Source organism: Arctopsyche grandis, chromosome 10, assembly GCF_051622035.1.
Source record: "Arctopsyche grandis isolate Sample6627 chromosome 10, ASM5162203v2, whole genome shotgun sequence".
Lineage (NCBI taxonomy): Eukaryota > Metazoa > Arthropoda > Insecta > Trichoptera > Hydropsychidae > Arctopsyche > Arctopsyche grandis.
This window is the reverse complement of record NC_135364.1, coordinates 4,746,258-4,764,826: the sequence shown is the minus strand read 5'-3', so window position 1 is coordinate 4,764,826 and position 18,569 is coordinate 4,746,258. Positions and strand designations below refer to the sequence as shown.

Genomic DNA, 18,569 nt, shown 5'->3' with positions numbered 1-18,569 from the left:
TCCCCACTTTGTATTTTATTATTTGATATTTTACTTTACCTGCTTTTATTATAATGCTATTGATTTATATGATTATGTATAAATGTATTTTTTTGTCTGTGTATATATGTATGTGCATATATTTATTTTTCTCATCTCTCTGTATTTTTTCAACCAATGGTCCAAAGTTAAACTTAAATAAATAAATATGTTTGTAATTGGCCTCGAATTAAACTTGCAATATTAATGTCTAATAGACCCCCTGTCTGTAGAAGTTTCGTCGTAGAATCTAAGTAAATGCTTGAAATACCGTAAGTTGAACGGTATTTTATTTATTTTTTGTATATGTAAATAATACAAGGTGACGATGAAATACGTATCGGTGAAAAGTCAGAGAGACTTCTACGAAGATTGTGTTCCACTGTGCGTGGGTCACTATTATCGCTAATGTCTCGCACATAAACAAATAAAATTGTCATAAAAATTGGCAAAAACTCGTCTCGTACAAGTCGTTGAATGCGGAAAAGTCTACAACACAAGTACATACATATATTTCGAAAGATATGACTCGGCAAAGAACAAAACCCCCTTCTATATTGTACGTACCCACATTGAAGAAAACCATTAATCTAAATAAATGTGTGCAACAAAAGAGTGGAATAGTAGTGTTGGGCACGCACACGAAACCCATAAATTTCGGCTCTCTGCATACATAAGCCATCGAAAGTGAGAATAAAACATTTGGAGCGGACTATAATTCAATTAGTTAGGGAATGGCGTGAAGTCGAGATCACCTTTTAATGTGAGTTTACCATCTGACCTTACGTATTAAATATTTCGCGAGGGAATTAAAAATAATAACAAAAAAATAATGGTCGGATGGTGAATTGATTTCGAGGTGATAATTTAGTATGGTGCATTATGATTTTCGTCGGTCATGCAATAAATGGGAGATGCGTTGGATAACGCGAGCCTCTGGATTCAGGGAAGGACAACTCTTATGAGGAAAACATTTCACTAAAAATAAAATATGTAGTGAATGAGTTTTGAATATATTATATTATACAAACACCTTTGATCAAAGAAGTTCGACAAATTTGTAAGAAGCTTCATAATCGTATGTTTTGCGCTTGATTGTTACTATCAAAAATTGGCGTGCTCAAATTATTTTTTCATATAGTAGCTACATATTATGTATACCTACTATACATAGTTTGAATACACAGATTACCTAAACACAATATGCTTTAGATCGTCGACTTTAGAGAGTCTTTAATTAATATTATGTATTAGATGTATTATGAGCATTTATAAGAATTGTAAATAGGTTTTTGAGCTCTTTTCCTATTATGCTGTACATTAACATTAGAATAATATAATACTATGATTACTAACAAAATTAATTAAAATTGTAAAATAGAAAATGATCATTAGATCAGTAGCTATTAAAATATATATAAGATGTATGTCAACATAATTTAGTAATAATAAAAAGCATTTAAAAATCAAATACATAGGTTGAATCATAGCAACTAAGAAGTTCACTACATGAATTTTCAAATCTTACTAATATATTTTTAAAGAAACTCCAATTTTTTTTTTTAATCGGACAAGTATGTACACTCGCCTTTACAGATCGCTTCAAAGCGATGAGTGTACTAATACAGACGCAATACGAGCAATACAAGCATTTATGAAATGCTAATTCATGCAAACATCATCCACAGTGACATCTATGGAGAAATTTTTGCAGCATTTTGTTATACAAGTTAGTGAACTTCAAGTCGTTGAATAACTCAAGATTTGCAAGTGAGATTGGAAAGGAGATGCCAATTTACAAGAACCATTTCAATGAAAATCAGAAAAATTGGCAAACTCTGATAGGCAACGATCCACCTGGAGTCACAAACCAAGATCTGGCCAGCAGCTACTAGTGAGAATCGAACTGTGACTATATAATAATATGCTAACCACTACTTCAAGCTGCTGGTTAAATTATATTGTGAACAAAGTCTAATTTATCCAATGTTTGGAAAATATCTATAGCAGATAAGTTTATATAAGTAGAGACCCATTTGCCAACAAACCAGTTCGTCTATGAGTAGATTTTACTTAAAATACGTCATGAGAGAGAACCCTATACGATAAACATCTCCAACCACTATACAGATAGAAATATTGAGTAGATAGTGAAAGTGACCCTTATCAAAGTTACATGCTTGAATTTTCATTTGCTAATTTTATAAGATAAAATTACGTCAGAGTAGCAATGTAATCAGAGAAAAGTAAATATAAGCTGAGAAAGATTTCATTGATTTGTGTTGTGTTAAAAAAAACTTTCAAATCTAATAGTCTAGTGGTTATTATGAACCAATTCCACTGCTTTAATGTTTCCGAAATTATACCAGAGGAACTTAATCATTAAAATTTCACCAGAATCATCTGTCAGATCGACGTGATGACAGCTGACATTTCAGACGGCTTTCTCGTCCCACACTATTTCAAATATTACATAGTTGAAAGAAGTTAAAACAGTTACTTTTTTTTACACTACATCTCATATAAACTTTTTCCTTGTATTTATACAAAAATTAACTACTAAGAAGATAGGAAAGAACAAAATATTTACTTTTGGTATATGAATTTCAGGAGATTCACAATAGACTTTCAGCAATTGGAAACGCATTTTATATTTCTGTCACGTAGAGATAAATAGGAGATAACCTGAATAAGCCATACAATTGATGTTTGAAAAAAAAAACTTATGTTGGTAATTTTTCATACATTTGAAGAGTTTAAAGATTACTTCGAATTTGAATTCGACCTTCCTTTTACTGCCATTCATTGGTAAAAATGACTTTATTTAAGCATCAGCAACGATTTGGATCACCTTTACGTCATTGAATTACTTGTAATCATCATCTTATCGTACGTAAACTAAAAGCTCTCATTTCATCAATACAAATCAACATCTGATGGTCTGCAAAGCTGGGTTTACATCCCCTGCCTCGGTCTGGAAGAGGTGAGAGGCATGTGAAATGGAAGCGTGATTTCAGTGGTTGAAATATGCGACTCAAACACGCAATCGTACCGAATTAATTTTTCGGTGACTTATCAGGAATGATGCACGACGTATCATTATCCCCGTATATATGGCTATAATTTGCGCTTTTGCTCGTTTCGTATAACACGCGCCGAGGAAAATCCGCGAATTAATACCTATCGGAGGAGGAGATAGCAACGTGACAAAACATGGGTCTAATTTGAACCCGTTATCATTATCGTCGTTGAATTTTCATCACCTACTCCTGAATGTAATCCTCATATAAACTTCAGGCTAGCCCTAACATCCTTGGTTTCTTCTATAATCTTTTGGGTACCATTTCAGTACCTTTTCTATGTATCGTGCATACAAATGTTACCCACGACTTCATTATTGATTTCTACATTCTTCTGGGTACTATTTTGTTACTTTCTTTATAAATCTCGGTCAATGAAACTTTATCTTTCATTGGTACATACAAACTGCAATGCATTTTTACTACCTAGACTTCTTCTAGGCGAAAACACTGACGTTTACTCCAATATTCATCTTGAAGTTTTGTCCAAGTCTTTAAAAATTTAAAACGTACGATTAGAAAGCTATTTAAAAAAAATTGCATAAATAAACCAGCAGCGTGGACTAGTATAGTAGTAAGCATTTTATGCATTCGAACAGAGTGGTCACGGTTCGTTCCCACTAGTATTTGTTGGCCAGACCTTGGTTTGTGACTCCAAGTCGATCGTTTCTTATTCTTGGACCGAGTCCCTTGCCATATTGGTACTCAAGAATTTCGATGTAAATATGTGTTATTTTAATAAAAATTTGAAATTTATATATACATATGAGAGTTAAAACTATAAATATTTATATATTATAGATTCTTTGGCCAGGAAGGTGCATTGGGTTTACCTGTTAGGCCTTCTTGGTGTAAATTAAATAAAAAAATAAATAAATAAATAAATAAGGAGAACCAATAGAGCAAATTTCATAAAATATAGAGTGAATTATAGGCGTTTAAACAATTCAAATTGATAAGGCCGTGTCATGGCGAACAGTTTACGCCTTGTTAAACAACGCTTGTTAAACGTCAGGGAGATTTACTTTCCCTGTTTTTAAAACGCGTTGTATACGATATTTTATCTCCAACGTAATGGCAGACGATACATTAACGTGTATTGATGACCAAAATGAGCAATATGGCAAAGTATGAAAACGATCGGATAAGATATAAAAATGACCACTGATACGAAAGCCATGTGAAACGTAAAGGAGGTAAGTAAAAAAGTTCAGAATGATGTTTGATAGACACAAATTAGAATATTCCTAAAAATTTCTATAAAAGTTCGAAGAGACGAGTAAATAAAAAAATGCTTTACATTCGATGGAACGCCTATATATGAAAATTCGCCAGCAAGGGAACATTAGCCAGCAGTTTGGCTTAGTGATAGCGTATATATTTAGCATCACTGAGGTCATAGGTTCGTGTCCTCGCCACTGCTGGTTAGATTTGGGGGTTTTGTGACTCCAAATCGATCGTTTCTCTATCAGAGCTTGCCAATTTTATCTGATCATTGCTGAAACGGTTCCTGAAAATTGGTATTAAAAAATCTAATCCTGTTGTCACAAAAATCTGCCTGTGTATAATTTGTATTAATTATACACAGTAATCTGAAATCCATAGATGTCACTATGATTATTATTTCTGATTAATTGTTATATTCTATATATTCTGATTGTATATGTATGTATTACTGTATTTCTGATTTCTGATTGTTTATGTATTTCATTAACGTACACCCGTCGCATTGGAGCAAATCTGTAATGGCGAGTGTATATTGATTTGTGACAGTAAAATAAAATAAATAAAATAATCCGTGCAAGCGAACGACGCGGCGGACCATATCATAACATTTCACTACCACAACAAATACCGGTGGGGCCGATTCCGGTTTCTAAATTTCACTAATCCAAGTGAACAATATCAATAAATACAAAGATTAGAATTCATTGTAACTGAATTGTTGATATTTTTAAATTTTAGGTAAAAATCTTCGGGGGTCCCTCTAGTCAAATAACAGTCCGGCACTGATATGTACAAATATGTATGTAATAGAATACGAGACGCAATTCCAAAAATTGAATGATAGAGCGTTTTCCATTAGGAATCTGCACATCACCTCATTCCAGGAGAAGAATTTAAGCATTGTTGAGATCAAACTAGCTTCAAAAGCTGCCAACATTATAAATATCACCTCCGATCAATCTTCCGTAACAAAGATGAGCAATGCCACTCCATGGAAAACAGTTTAGGAAGTGGCGGGTCCCGATTTGTCAAAATTGTCCCGTGAAAAATGGCGGCACAAAAAGTGCATTCACCGAATAATAAATACGCATGCATACATACATACATACGTATACCACAAAAGGGACCCACATAATGGTATACCCAGCATTCGAACTGACAAATTGCCGGGGCTATCGTTCAAATGCGCGGGGGTGATAATGGAGAGACCGTTTTGCCATTGTTCTTCAGATTTATGGGGAACCGAATAATATACTTACTTACCCCCATTTCTGCCTCGAATATAATATATGGCGATCGAGCACCTTGATCCGTCACACCGTGCGGGATTAATTCTTTTTCGGGTCGGGTCTCGAATTAATTCACGGCCAGGATCAAAATATTTGAGTGTGTTTGCTTTTGCTTCACCTGCTTTATTCAATTTGAGTCCATTTATAGTGAAAAAAGTAAGCACCTTTCGAGTAAGCGTAGGAATTCTATTTCAAACCCCTCGCTTTGTAATGCAGAACGTGCTAATAGCACAATGTATTATATGTATGCATAGATCAAGTGTAAAGTACATATGTACATATATACCATTATTTTATACTGAGAATCGTTGACGCTTTTATATAACCAGCAGCATAGACTAGTGGATAGCATATAATACTTTCGAAAAAAGTGGTCACATGTTTAATCCCACCGGTTGATGCTGGCCAGACCTTCGATATAAGACTCCAAGTCAATCTTTTCCTATCAGAATTTGCCAATTTATCTGATATTCATTGAAACGGTTCCAACAAGCCAACAGCGTGGCTCGGTGGTTGCACAGAAAGGTCACCGGGTTCGATCCCGTGAACGACTGAAAATAATTTATTTTGAACTCGATTGAAAAGAATTTAGTCTGAGTATAATCTTAAATGCTGCTGATCAGACTTGGATATTCGTGACTCCAAGTCGATCTTTTCCTATCAGAGCTTGCCAATTTATCTGATTTGATTTACTGAAGCGGGTCCTCCATCAAATTGGCAAAAACCATCCTACCCACTATGTCACCACTATTTGAATATTATTTTCAAAAATTTTTTATCTATAACATAGATGTCTCGTTAATTCTTATATATAGTATTTGTATTATGCTCATATGTCTGGTCACAGTGACGCGTTAGAGTATTCTGTAATGTCACTATGGCAAATAAGTAAATAAATAAAGAAAATAAAATAAATTGGCAGCCTTTACGCCTTTTCTCGCAAAATTTGGAGTTTTTCAGCATCTCGAATTTCGCTGATTTGTATAAATACTGCAAATTTGCCTATATATGTATGTCTGTGTGGATGGTTGTTTAATGTTTAATTGATTTTTGTATTTTCCTTGTATAATAGTTACAATACTTCTGTACAATGTTGGACCATAGATGTTGTGTTTAATGTAAATATATGGGTGTATACCTGTATATGTATATAATTGATCATTTTTAAAAAGCATACCAAACTCTTTGCTTTGGAAAAATCTGTTAAAACGAGCGTGCATGGTTAATTGAAATAAAATAAAAATTTAGATTTTTTAATGTTATTAAGAAGATACTCGTAAGTAGAGCTCATTTGCAGGAGCTTCAACTTTTTTGGGTTTTGGGTTGTGTGCCACTCTTAAGCACAAAACCTTTCAGCACTCAATAAGTATATTACATATCTACCATTCTAATGTATCCATACAAAAGATAAGCGAATACAAATTACCACCATTAGTTAGATTGAAGTCAATTGAAGTGTAAAAGGAACGATCCGAAATCTATCACAGGATCTAATACAATAAATTCACTAAATTAAATTGAAGACCGATGATAAAGCACAAGCACAATAAGAAGAGAAGTCCGATAACAACAGCGCACAGCTCGGTCGGCGGTGGTAAATTGACATATTTATCATCAGTCAGTTCTTCACACCACACCGGAGAGTGGAGATATATCTGTTACGGTCGTACATATTTCAATCCTTCATATCTCGAAAAGATCTATCTCTCTCTTGGCTACCATGTGACATCTTCATCATCGGCCGCCCGGTCGGCGACAACGATATACGACCGAGTCGACTCAAAAATCGAACGAGCTCGACCCAAGACTTTGTACAGATCGTGAGCTGTGGAGTTTCTTTGTACTTTTCCGTGCTCTCTGAAGTTTCTGGAGGTTTTGGCTGGTCGAAAAGTGTCGTTGCTGATGATTTTCGACCGGTTCGGGTGTGAATGTCGCCAGACACGATCAGATAGTGTCGAATAGCGGGGGTCCGGTAGTCGGACACGCGGTGCATCGGTGTAATATTACCGGGGACTTATCTTGCGGCGGTCTCTTGCAATAAATAAATCGAGGAACAGAAGGTGGCCGACGAGCAATCTGGCGGGAAAGCGCGGGGCAGATGCTCCTGGGTGAGATGTGGGGTGCTTGACTAGGAAAGTGAAGGAAGGAGAGTCAAAGCAGTCTTGAATTCGGTTAGTAGATAATTGTGCTAAATGTAAAGAAAGCACACTTGAAAAGTCAAAGATTTGCTGGGAGAAATTGCTATAGCTTTGAAATTCTTGAAAAGTTCTGGAATACTATATACATATGTAGCAGCCTTGAAACAAAAGCGTCTTGTAAAATGATTGGATTTATTTATATGCTTGAACGGCCAATAGATGGACGAAAAAAGTGCTGGAATGGTACCCGAGAGAATGTTAAAGGGTGCAAGGAAGGCCACAGGGGAGATGGGTGGATGAAATCATAAAAATATGTGGGAAGAGATGGATGAGAATTGCTCAAAATAGAGACGAATGGAAGAGTGTTGGCGAGGTCTTCAGCCAGCAGTAAATGATGAATGGCTGTAAATGATGATGACGATGATCTACAAGCAGGAAAAGCATGGATAACTTAAAAGAGGCAGAACCTTGACGAGATAAATGAGTGATTGTACATAAAGAACTAACAAAATACTATTATGTAATTATTTTTTACACAATTTTAAATTATTTGTGGGTAGAAGCACGAAGGAACAAGAAGAATCAAACTATCTAAAGAAGAGGCAAACTATATACATATGTACATATAGACAGAGTTCAAAGATATTTGGAGAAACATATTCACAAATCTTCGCGAAAACGATCTACTAAGAAAGAGAAGATTATTCTCAAGTAAAATATTCAAGTGAAAAAAGTACGGTAGAAGATATACAAATAAATAATATAGAGTTGGCTCACCATGGACTAGTGGTGAATATAATACTTTCAAACAAAGTGGTCATGGGTTCGATTCCCACTGGTTGCTGCTGGCCATACCCTGGATGTGTGACTTCAGGTCGATCGTTTCCTATCAGAATTTGCCAATTTATCTGATTTTCATTGAAATAGTTCATATAAATTGGCATCTCCTGTCCTATCTCGCAAATATTCGAGTTATTCAGCATCTCAATTTTTCGCTGATTTATATAAATGCTGCAAATTTCTCCATAGATGTCTCTGAATACTTTTATTGTATTTGCCTCGTAGAATGTTTACAATGCTTTTGTGCAATGTTTGACCATATATGTCGTATTTAATGTAAAATATATAATAATAATGTATTTATAATTGATTTTTCTTGATCTGTATGGTACACTCGTCGCTTTTAAGCAATTTTTTAACATGAGTGTGCATGATTGATTGAATAAAAATAAAATTAATATTTATTCATATTAATATTAATATTAATTCATAGAAGGCTATTTTATATACATATATGTAAGTTAATGCATCAAAATATGGCTATGATATTTTGCTTATTGGTTCTAATTTTTGACATTTTATGTAATAAATTGTTTAAATTGAATGATGCGTGTGCATGGTTGATTAAAAATAAAAATAAAATATTATTAGGAATTAGCGGGCGTGCGATTCAAATAAACTATTGATCTATTACAATGTGTTCGAGCAACAAACATCGTATGATGAGGTAACCATCTGGCTTATTATAATAATTATAATAAAGAAGAATAAATCCGGAAACGAAAAAAAATACAACCGAAAACATTTGATCGTCACAATAAAAATATCGTTTTATCATGTGGGACAAACACTAAAGATGTAAGCAATAAAAGGGCCAACAGTAGTGGTTCCGATGCAAGTCCTCATTTTATTTTACACCCGGCTTTTTTTACGCTAAAAAATATAAAACTGGAAAAAATCGACGGGACACTCGGGGCCCGTTGATTGTCATTTTCGAACAGAAAAATATTAATAAACACACTTGGAACATAAGAGTCACACGAGTACGCAACTGGCTCAAAGGAGTTGGTTCGTTTGAGCTTTTGAACGAGAGCCGACCAACATTTGTCAAGTCTTTCTCTTAGTAAGAAGCGTCAGCGAGCGCCGAGAATAAAAGCAGAACGCGTCCTATAAATTGAAATTGAAAAAGGGTCTGTCTGTCCTAGAGAGGTGGGAAAGTCGTACCCGCACACATAAAAGGTACCCAAAGACGGGAATCACAATTAAAAATTGAGAAAAAAAAAAAAAAAGAGAAATGATGTACGTAGATGGAGTAATCGTCGACGACGAATATGAAGCATGTTAGGTGAGGGGTTCTCGTTCACGGATCGAGGCTCCGGTTAGGAGATAAGAGCGAGGAGGTTCGGCTCCGTATTAAAACCGGGCCTGGAGCGTTTAGATAAAGAGGAGAGCAGCGGTCTGATGTGCGACTTCAAAGAGACGAGACGAGAAAAGTTAAATTGAAAACGAGAACGGCGTTAGGCGAATGGCGTACGACAAAAGATCTTTGCCGGAAAATCTTCTGGGTAATTGTGGCGCAAGGAGGCGCTTCAGATTTATGCAAGCGCAACGCTCTAAGATGTGTGTGAAAATCTATGATAACACTGAGCAACAAAAAATCACATTTTTTGAGTTACCAGAGCGGAGACTAACCAATCTTTACTAAGTTTGATCCACTGAATTCGAATATGATATTGATTTTTGTTGGTGGGTGATCGTTTACGAGATATGAGCGTTTAAAAAAATGCGCGATTTTAGGATTGTTACGCTCAAAGTGAGTATTGGAATCAATAGTCAGATATTTTTCCTATTAATTGTTATATTTCATTGCTTTAAAATACTATGTTATACATAAGTATTGCGTCTGCAATGATCTGGTAGGGCTAAATCTTCTATCTCAAATGGTATGGTTCATTTAAGAATAAGACCCGTGCTACATGTTATTTGAATACTTATTAGTAGAGGTAGGACCGGAAGCGCGCCGTCTATTATTCCATTATTGTAAATGCTTTGTAAAAAAGGTTCGGCAAACCTTTAACAATGCATTTACAACATGTGAACAATGGACAGCGCGCTCTGAGTCCGCTCTTTACTTATTAGTGATTGAAGTATTCGACTTTAATACGCGAATCAAAGCAGTGAAAGATTGTATGAAAAATAAACGAAAGCCTCATCCCGTTTTTATGAAGTACTACCCTCGAATTATATATTTGTAGTAAAAGTTTACTTTTTGAGGTAAGATTTCGATGTTTTCATTACATAAGATCTCTGAGTGGAGTTTAGATATTGAATCCCAGCCTTATTGCTAAAGGGAGGATACTCCTTATAGCAATACACGTTCCAACAATGCTCAAAGTGACCAAAAAAAAAAGGGTTTCAACGAAGTTAACCAGCAGCATAGATAGATCAGTAGTTAGCGTGTAGTGTTTTCAATTGAATGGTCATGGGCTCAATCCCTGGCCCAGTGCTGATGGCCAGACCTTGGATATGTGACTCCAGGTCGATTGTTTCCTATCATAATTTGCTAATTTGTCTGATTTCATTGAAACGGTTCCAAGAAATTTGCAAACCCGTTCTATTTGCATCTCGAATTGGATGATTAATAAATTTTTTGTCAAATTTATCCATAGATTTCTCTATGATGTTCTATAAATTGTTTTTCGATGTTTTAATTGGCGAGGAAGGCGCATTGGGGTTTACCTTTTAGTCCTTCCTGGTATATATATAAATAAATAAATAAATAGCCATACCGCCAAAAACCATTATTGCAATAATCACCCTCGCTGTCTACTTATACCTAGACAAAAGACGATCATATTATTTTGAGGCATCATGGCTAATGAGCGGATTGTCATTGAGCCAATGGCAAATAGCAATCAACGCACCAAAAAAGAAAGCAAGAAAGCAAAAAAAGGGTTTTTGGCGAAGTCATCAATAGCATAAGAAATTTGCCCTAATTAGCCTCCGTCTTTAAGTTATGACTAAAGGTAGGACCGGAAGCGTGCTTTTTCCGGGAAATAGGGCAAACTACAAAGCTAGAGAGCATAAGAACAAGATTCATCATAAAAATGAATGAACAATGAATGGCGCAAAGTTGATCCGCTCTTTAGTTATGACTATTGTTAGCTTGGTAGAAAACTTTTATTGTTGCTCCTTTGCATTCAGCACTGTTGGAACGTGTATCTTTGTTTGTCATTGCCCTAACGACCATCCGCCTTGTACTTATTACTAGACTGCGGATAGAGAGCGTGCTTTTAGCAGGAATCGGGGCGGTTTGGCCCTATTTACAAAGATAGAGAGCAAAAAAAAAAGGTTCGGCGAACTTTTAACAAAGCATTTACAAAAAATGAACGGCGCGCTTTGGGTCCGCTCACTACTTATTACATACAAGATGTCTAAATTTGTAATATTAAGTGGATTCCAAATCAATATCCAGTTGTATTCAAATACTTCAAAGCATTTACTAAAGTTTCAATATGTTTGAACGTATTTATTTATATAATTTTAGCTATTTAGCTTATTTGATTTATTCTTCTTTGAGTAGGGAAACAACAGTTAAAATACGCAATAGGATTATTTGAAGTTATAGGCTTACTCTCAGACTATTGTACAATGAAACGAGCTACAAAACTTTTGGTTGCATCCAACATTAGCATAAAAGATTGCCATCTGTCAATGGTTGAAATACTTGTATGATGGATGGGGTTGAAAAAAAATACGATTTTCAACACGAACTACGCGGGGGTTGTGTGATATGCTGTTTTAAAAACCAAAACCAAAAAAAAAGAATAACCACATGAAGTGCACACTCAACACACATGTGATGTGAACAGGTAGGTATATGAGAAAGCGGCCTCACACACCGGGACCGAAAAACCACTCAATTTATATAAAACACTCAAGCACCGGGGATAAGATGAAACAACAAAAAGAATTTCAAACGATTTCACGGAGCGTTTCGTTGAATGCCTTTTTTTAAACGCACACACTCGGTATATTGAAAAACCACAGCTTTGATCGAGACTCGGATCCCAAAGGAAACTGCGCGAGCTGGACCGGAATCATCATTGATATTAAATAAGGCCGTAAAGCCAAACTATCAAAGCAACAAATTAACCATATTCTAAGAAGGCGACTAATCTGTGAAAATGAATATGCCGCAACCCCTTAAGATGATAGGAGACTTTTATAGCGCTCGTATAATCCGATGACACGGGTGTATTACAATAACGTTTAGGGAGCGTTGAATTAATTTTTATACGGGATATAAATAAAAGTTTAACGGTTAAAATGTCGGCGGCCCAATTGCAATCGTAACGATTTTTGCCGAAATGAAAGCAAGATGAATGTATGGTTCGATCGGAGGTGGTACGTATCGGCTACTGGATTCGCATGCGTAATATTCGCGCATAATTGAACTAATAAATAAGGCGGTGGGCCTTAACAAACCCACTGTCTGGTGCTTATGTATATCGTTACTTTCGTTCCTTATGTGTTTTTTTTTAATTGTAGGCCTTTCAAGAGAGCCGCGATCAGGCCCATCATAGTGATCGATTTATACTCATTGTCTGCAGGCAGTTGTTGAAAATTATTGGTGTGTTTCCTAACGGGATATAGCGATTTTAATTTATGAAGAAATGTATCGGAAATTAAATTATGAAAATAATTTTTTGCAAAAAAAAGTATACAGTGGGAACAAATTGAATGCAATTTTGATTCATTTAAATAAAATTATACGATAGAAAATAATTAAATGAATCTTAGTACTGATCCTGACATCTATATACAAATTGAAAATATATATATTACAAATTATTTAATAAAATTTGAACATTATTTAAAATAATAGTTTTAAAAATTATCGCTAGATGTCACTATAAAAATAATTTTAAAAAGCTAGCTTTCATTCTAGTACAAATTTCTATAAAATTACAATATAAGCATAGTTTTGATCCATCAAATTGTTAATAAAACGCATTATATACATATAAATTCAGTTACAACAAAATATTAATGGTTTACGAAGTATCTCCGGTTTGATTTGAGAATTTGTACCGTCGCACTAAACAATTGAATTGAAAATATTATAAAATCACACTTACATCTTTCAAAGGGGTTTTGAAAGCTATGATTCTTGTCCCTGCTATAAGAACGCCAGCGTTGGAATAGTCCAACCATCTAAAACAGTAGTAAAGATATAAAAACATGACGGAATTAGTCATCATTCAACGCAGGCTTTTACAACATCAATGCACGTACGTAGGCGTACAACATCAATGCACGTACGTAAAATTACAATTATAATTACCTGTCTGGAATTGATTTTCCTGCTTTATAGCCTTGATGTCTTCGATAATTTTGAGATGTGGACCCGCTGCTGCCGCTCATTCTTTGAGGTTGCCGGTGGTCTGCCATTCGACTTAATGTTGTAACAATAGACGTAGATTTCCAAATTTTAGATAATGGTTGCAGCGTGGTATGCATAAACTGATCCACACTAATATTTTGTACTGTCAACTGGTGCCTGTGGTTATGTTAGAAACGTCAAATGTAACATTGCGGCCGTGAAAGCTTACAATACGGCCATGTTTTTGTTGACTTTGTCAGAGAAATGACAAATGTATTTAAAATATATAATATATTAAAATCAAATATGTATTAAAATTAAGGATATCAACTCATTGATGAGCATTAGTTTGATTGTAAATTTTGAATACAAAACAAATAAAATTTTAGGCGTCATAAATAAATGTTTTGTAAAGCGCCATCTGTATTTCAAAAGTAGTACTAGAATTGATATTTTATGATACAGCTGTTATATTCAACTTTTCTAAAAGCTTTATGCTACTTAGTGTAGATGTCTTTATTTATTATTAAAATAAAATATATATTTTTTTAAATGATTTTAATCATAACGCGTTTAAATTGGTATTTGTTTATTTTATAAAACTATTTAATTTAGCATTATGTAATTTTTAAAAATATATAGAAATATGGCAAAAGGAAATGCCCCGGGTGAGGATCGAACTCACGACCTTAAGATTATGAGACTTACGCGCTGCCTACTGCGCTACCGAGGCCATGCCACGTGGCGTTAAAAGTTTTGTTTAAAAACTTGTTTAATAATTGCGTAATCTTTTAAATCTAAAATGATATAGATTGCGATTTTTTCAGAATATTAACGTAAACGAAGTTGTAAATCTTAATATGAGCACAATAAAAAGCAACAAGAAACATTTCAGAGTTTCAAAGTTAACCGCTTATTGAAGTCTTCGCGTCCCTTGGGAGATAGAAAATGACGAAAGTTCAATCAACAGATGATTATAAATATTCAAATCGAAAGTTTTAAATTGCAATTATTTTCATGTGAAAAAGTTGTACATTTTCACTGCACGTTTCGCAAGAGGAAACGATTCCCTATCATTTTAACACATATCATATATCCGCAAGGATATACGATCCCGGGGGAAGAAGAAATCTAATGAAAATATACGAAGTTTTGTAACTCGATTACTTGCCCTCGGAAATATCGAGCTTATATTCATCTCTGGCAAATAATATTTGATCAGTTTGCCGGGATAGTTGGAGTCTTGAGCGAGTTTCAACAAGTTTCTCTAATTAAGTAGTTCGTTTAGCGAATTCCCAACAGAAAATAGCACACATTTTAACGACCGAAATTTCAACATTCAAAGCCACAATAATAACGTCTAGAAAGGTTTAACCCTTGTAATGAAGCGGTCATGAATAATAGATACCGCTCGTAAAAATTCGCCTGTTGAATATTAATCTTCGTTGAATTGGAGATGGCTAATTAAAAATTTTACAACTTTTCATCCCCCTGTTTTTCTCTCATTGAGCGGAAAGTGGGAGCGTGGGTGACATCGGGAACTTTTCCGAAGTTTTTCCGACTGAAAAAGTCAAAGCGAGCGCTGCAAAGAAAGGAAGGGTGGGTTCGGGACATTGAAGTTTTCCACAGTTAAAATTTTAATCTCGCGAGACTCGAACGAACGAAGGAGCGAAGTTTGAGCACTTAAACTGTGTAAAGACAATTTTTACAAAATGTTTTTACTGAGGGAGGGAAGGACTCGCACTTATTTATCGGAGTCGTTTAACTCGTAAAAAGAACAGTTGTTGAATATTTATTTAATAAAAGTTAAGCGAAGAGGAAAATTAATCCAATTCTCGATGACGTCTTTCAAATATATACCCTGGAAGTCCAATATACACATATTTTGTATATGGAATGAAATAAAAATACAAAATTTTACAGATAATAATCTTTTTTATATGTTATAAAAGTTATAATTTGAATTTATATCAACCTTTCACTTTGAAAGGTTGATATAAAATAGGGTGAATCTTTTCATTGTTTATTTTTCATAAGCCTGAAGTATGGCAGAGATATGTAAATTGCAATAATGGCAGGGGACCACTGCGGCATTATAAAAAGATGTTTTTACATCATGAAAACTTTATGAAAATACATAACCGTTTTTCTTCAAGGGTGCTTACGCACTCGCGCATGCCAGGCATGATTTGAAATCTTTGGAAAGTTTCGCTTTTATAGCACTTTTCTCATTTTTTCGGAACGTGAAAAGTGAAATAAAAACTCGAGACAGTTCCCTCAATTTCGGCAAATAAAAAAATGCGTATTTATTTAAGTAAACGCGCACAGCTTGGTTAGAGTTTCGCAATTTATTTCATATTATTTCACATATTTCATTCTTCAACAGAAGGCTTTTCATTGTAGTGTTTGAGAGGTCGGATTCAGATGAAGACAAACTAAGATCATGACTGGATGATTGTCAAATCGGGCTTAGAGGAGAGGTAGGATAGTCTCATATTACAATATGTATGTAAATTATAACCTTTATATGTATTTGAATTTTAAAACTAAAAAAAGATTATATCAGATTTTTTACTGTACCTATTTGCTAATACGTCATTAAATATTTAGCATATTAATATAAATATTTGTATTTAATGAGATAATGTACCTAATTTAAATCATCATCTATGTACAGCCACTCACCATCCAATGCTGGATGAAGGCCCCTCCAATACGCTCCCAGTCGTCTCTGTTTTGCGCAACTCTCATCCATCTCAACTCACACATTTTCCTTATTTCGTCTATCCATCTTACCTGCGGTCTTTTACCCTTTTAAATTCTCTCGGGTAACATTCTAGCACTTCTTTTGTCCACCTTTCATCCATTCTTTTAACCATGTGGCCCGCACATTGCCATTTCAATCTCCTTACTATAATATGTCAACTATCAACTATCCTAAATGTCAACTATCATTGTTATACTTCTCATCCACGTGTTCCACTTCCTATCTTTCCTCGTTATGCCAAACATACATAATTCCATACTTCTGAATTCCATACAGAGTGCATTGAACTTATATAGTATCTTGGAGTTCCATGTCCAAGCTACATCCATACGTCATCACTGGCAAAACGCATTGGTAGAAGATCTTTTTCTTCAGGCAGAGTGACATTTTTGATTTAAAAACAACATTCATTCATCCTAATTTCATACGTCTCTTTATTTCTTCTTCATTACTACCGGACATGTCTATTATTTGACCTAAATATAAATATGTAATTATTTACTACTTACTTCTACTAAATTATAATTAATGTATATATGTACAATGGATGATTGATGATCAATACCTTTTAGTTTAATCACAATTCCTATTTTAAAAAGTGGTCAATATTCAAATATATATTTATTTTAATATTTCGCTAGTGAAAATTAGCCTCAGTGGTGTTAAGAATATTTCAACATAATAATTTATGGTTACCTATATATATTAGATTGCATAATTTAATAAGAATTATTCCGAATTCATACTCTCTATTGTTTCCCCGAGGCTTTGAAGAACAATGTATGGCTATATTATAAAATAGTCTAGTGAAAATTGTCGCATCGTCGGCAGGTAATTCTTTTCCACGAGAAATAAGACCGGGAACGTTAAATGTTTGTACGGCGAGTTTTCCACCACGGTGCATTTTCCCCGCATTGCAAATATGGAAATGCGACCGTTTGCAATGTCCGCGCGAAAACAAAGGAAAAGTGTGGTGCGACGCGCGGGTAACGACGTGCTCCACGACATCCCTGTTATTCCCTAAGGACTCCAGGATGGGTAGATGGGTATTCCAGTCTATTGCCACATCTCCACACGTTTAAATACAGTCGCCGGACCGTGAAATGAGCGCTGGCAGACATTAAGATCCAGATTTTGACCCGGAGCAGAGAGATCAGATCATACACTGTCGAATTATCCATTGAATATTACTTTGAAACATAGATAACGTTCAATATTGGCATACTATAACGCACATACATGTATGTATGTAAAAATGACCTCAAAATATCATTCAAAATTCATTAAATTTGTAACCAAAACCCTGGTGATATATTATGAATATGAATAGAACAGTTTTTGATTTGTTACTTTTTTTTTAATTTGTTTTACATATTTTAATTTTATTTATATTGTTGATAGTATTAATACGATTTTAATCAAATTAAAAATACAAACATTATTTCTATAAATAAACAATATTTTCTTTCGTTTCAAGTATCTTCCAACAACTGAACAAGAACTTGTTAAGTACATTCAGTGAGCAATTCCACATACATATTTACGCATATCTAACGCGTTCGCGTGGTTTATAATTAAAATAAGCCTTAAACAAACATTTTTATAATAAATAAAAAACAGTACACAAAAGACACAGCGTTTGTTGAAAAATTGAGATAAAAAACAGTGAACAAAAGTGTTTAGTAAAGTCTAAAAATAATTCTAAATTTAAATCTACGCTTTGATGTTCTTTTTTTTATAGTGTCGAAATAGACGATATGAAATAATCACAAAGACTGAAACATCCTGTGATATAAATACAGCATGTGCTTCAAAACACTTCTGAAATATCATGTATACATATAGTTGTATGTAGAATATGATATTCGGGCGTATTAAAATATT

General features: G+C 34.4%; 1 protein-coding gene and 1 non-coding gene across 2 annotated transcripts in view; both read right to left on the bottom strand.

The window, feature by feature from the left end:
- Positions 1-14,150, bottom strand: part of LOC143917855 (RNA/RNP complex-1-interacting phosphatase) — a 49,218-nt gene extending 35,068 nt beyond the window's left edge. Inside the window, exons 1-2 of the mRNA XM_077439463.1 lie at positions 13,880-14,150; positions 13,674-13,749 (exon numbers count right to left, since the gene is read on the bottom strand). Coding sequence (XP_077295589.1) covers positions 13,674-13,749; positions 13,880-14,055 — 252 coding nt within the window. The 5' untranslated portion in view covers positions 14,056-14,150. The remainder of the gene's footprint in view (positions 1-13,673; positions 13,750-13,879) is intronic.
- Positions 14,151-14,578: 428 nt separating this feature from the next.
- On the bottom strand, positions 14,579-14,651 carry TRNAM-CAU (transfer RNA methionine (anticodon CAU)). Its single transcript has one exon. It is a non-coding gene; the product is annotated as a tRNA-Met (tRNA).
- Positions 14,652-18,569: the final 3,918 nt, after the last annotated feature.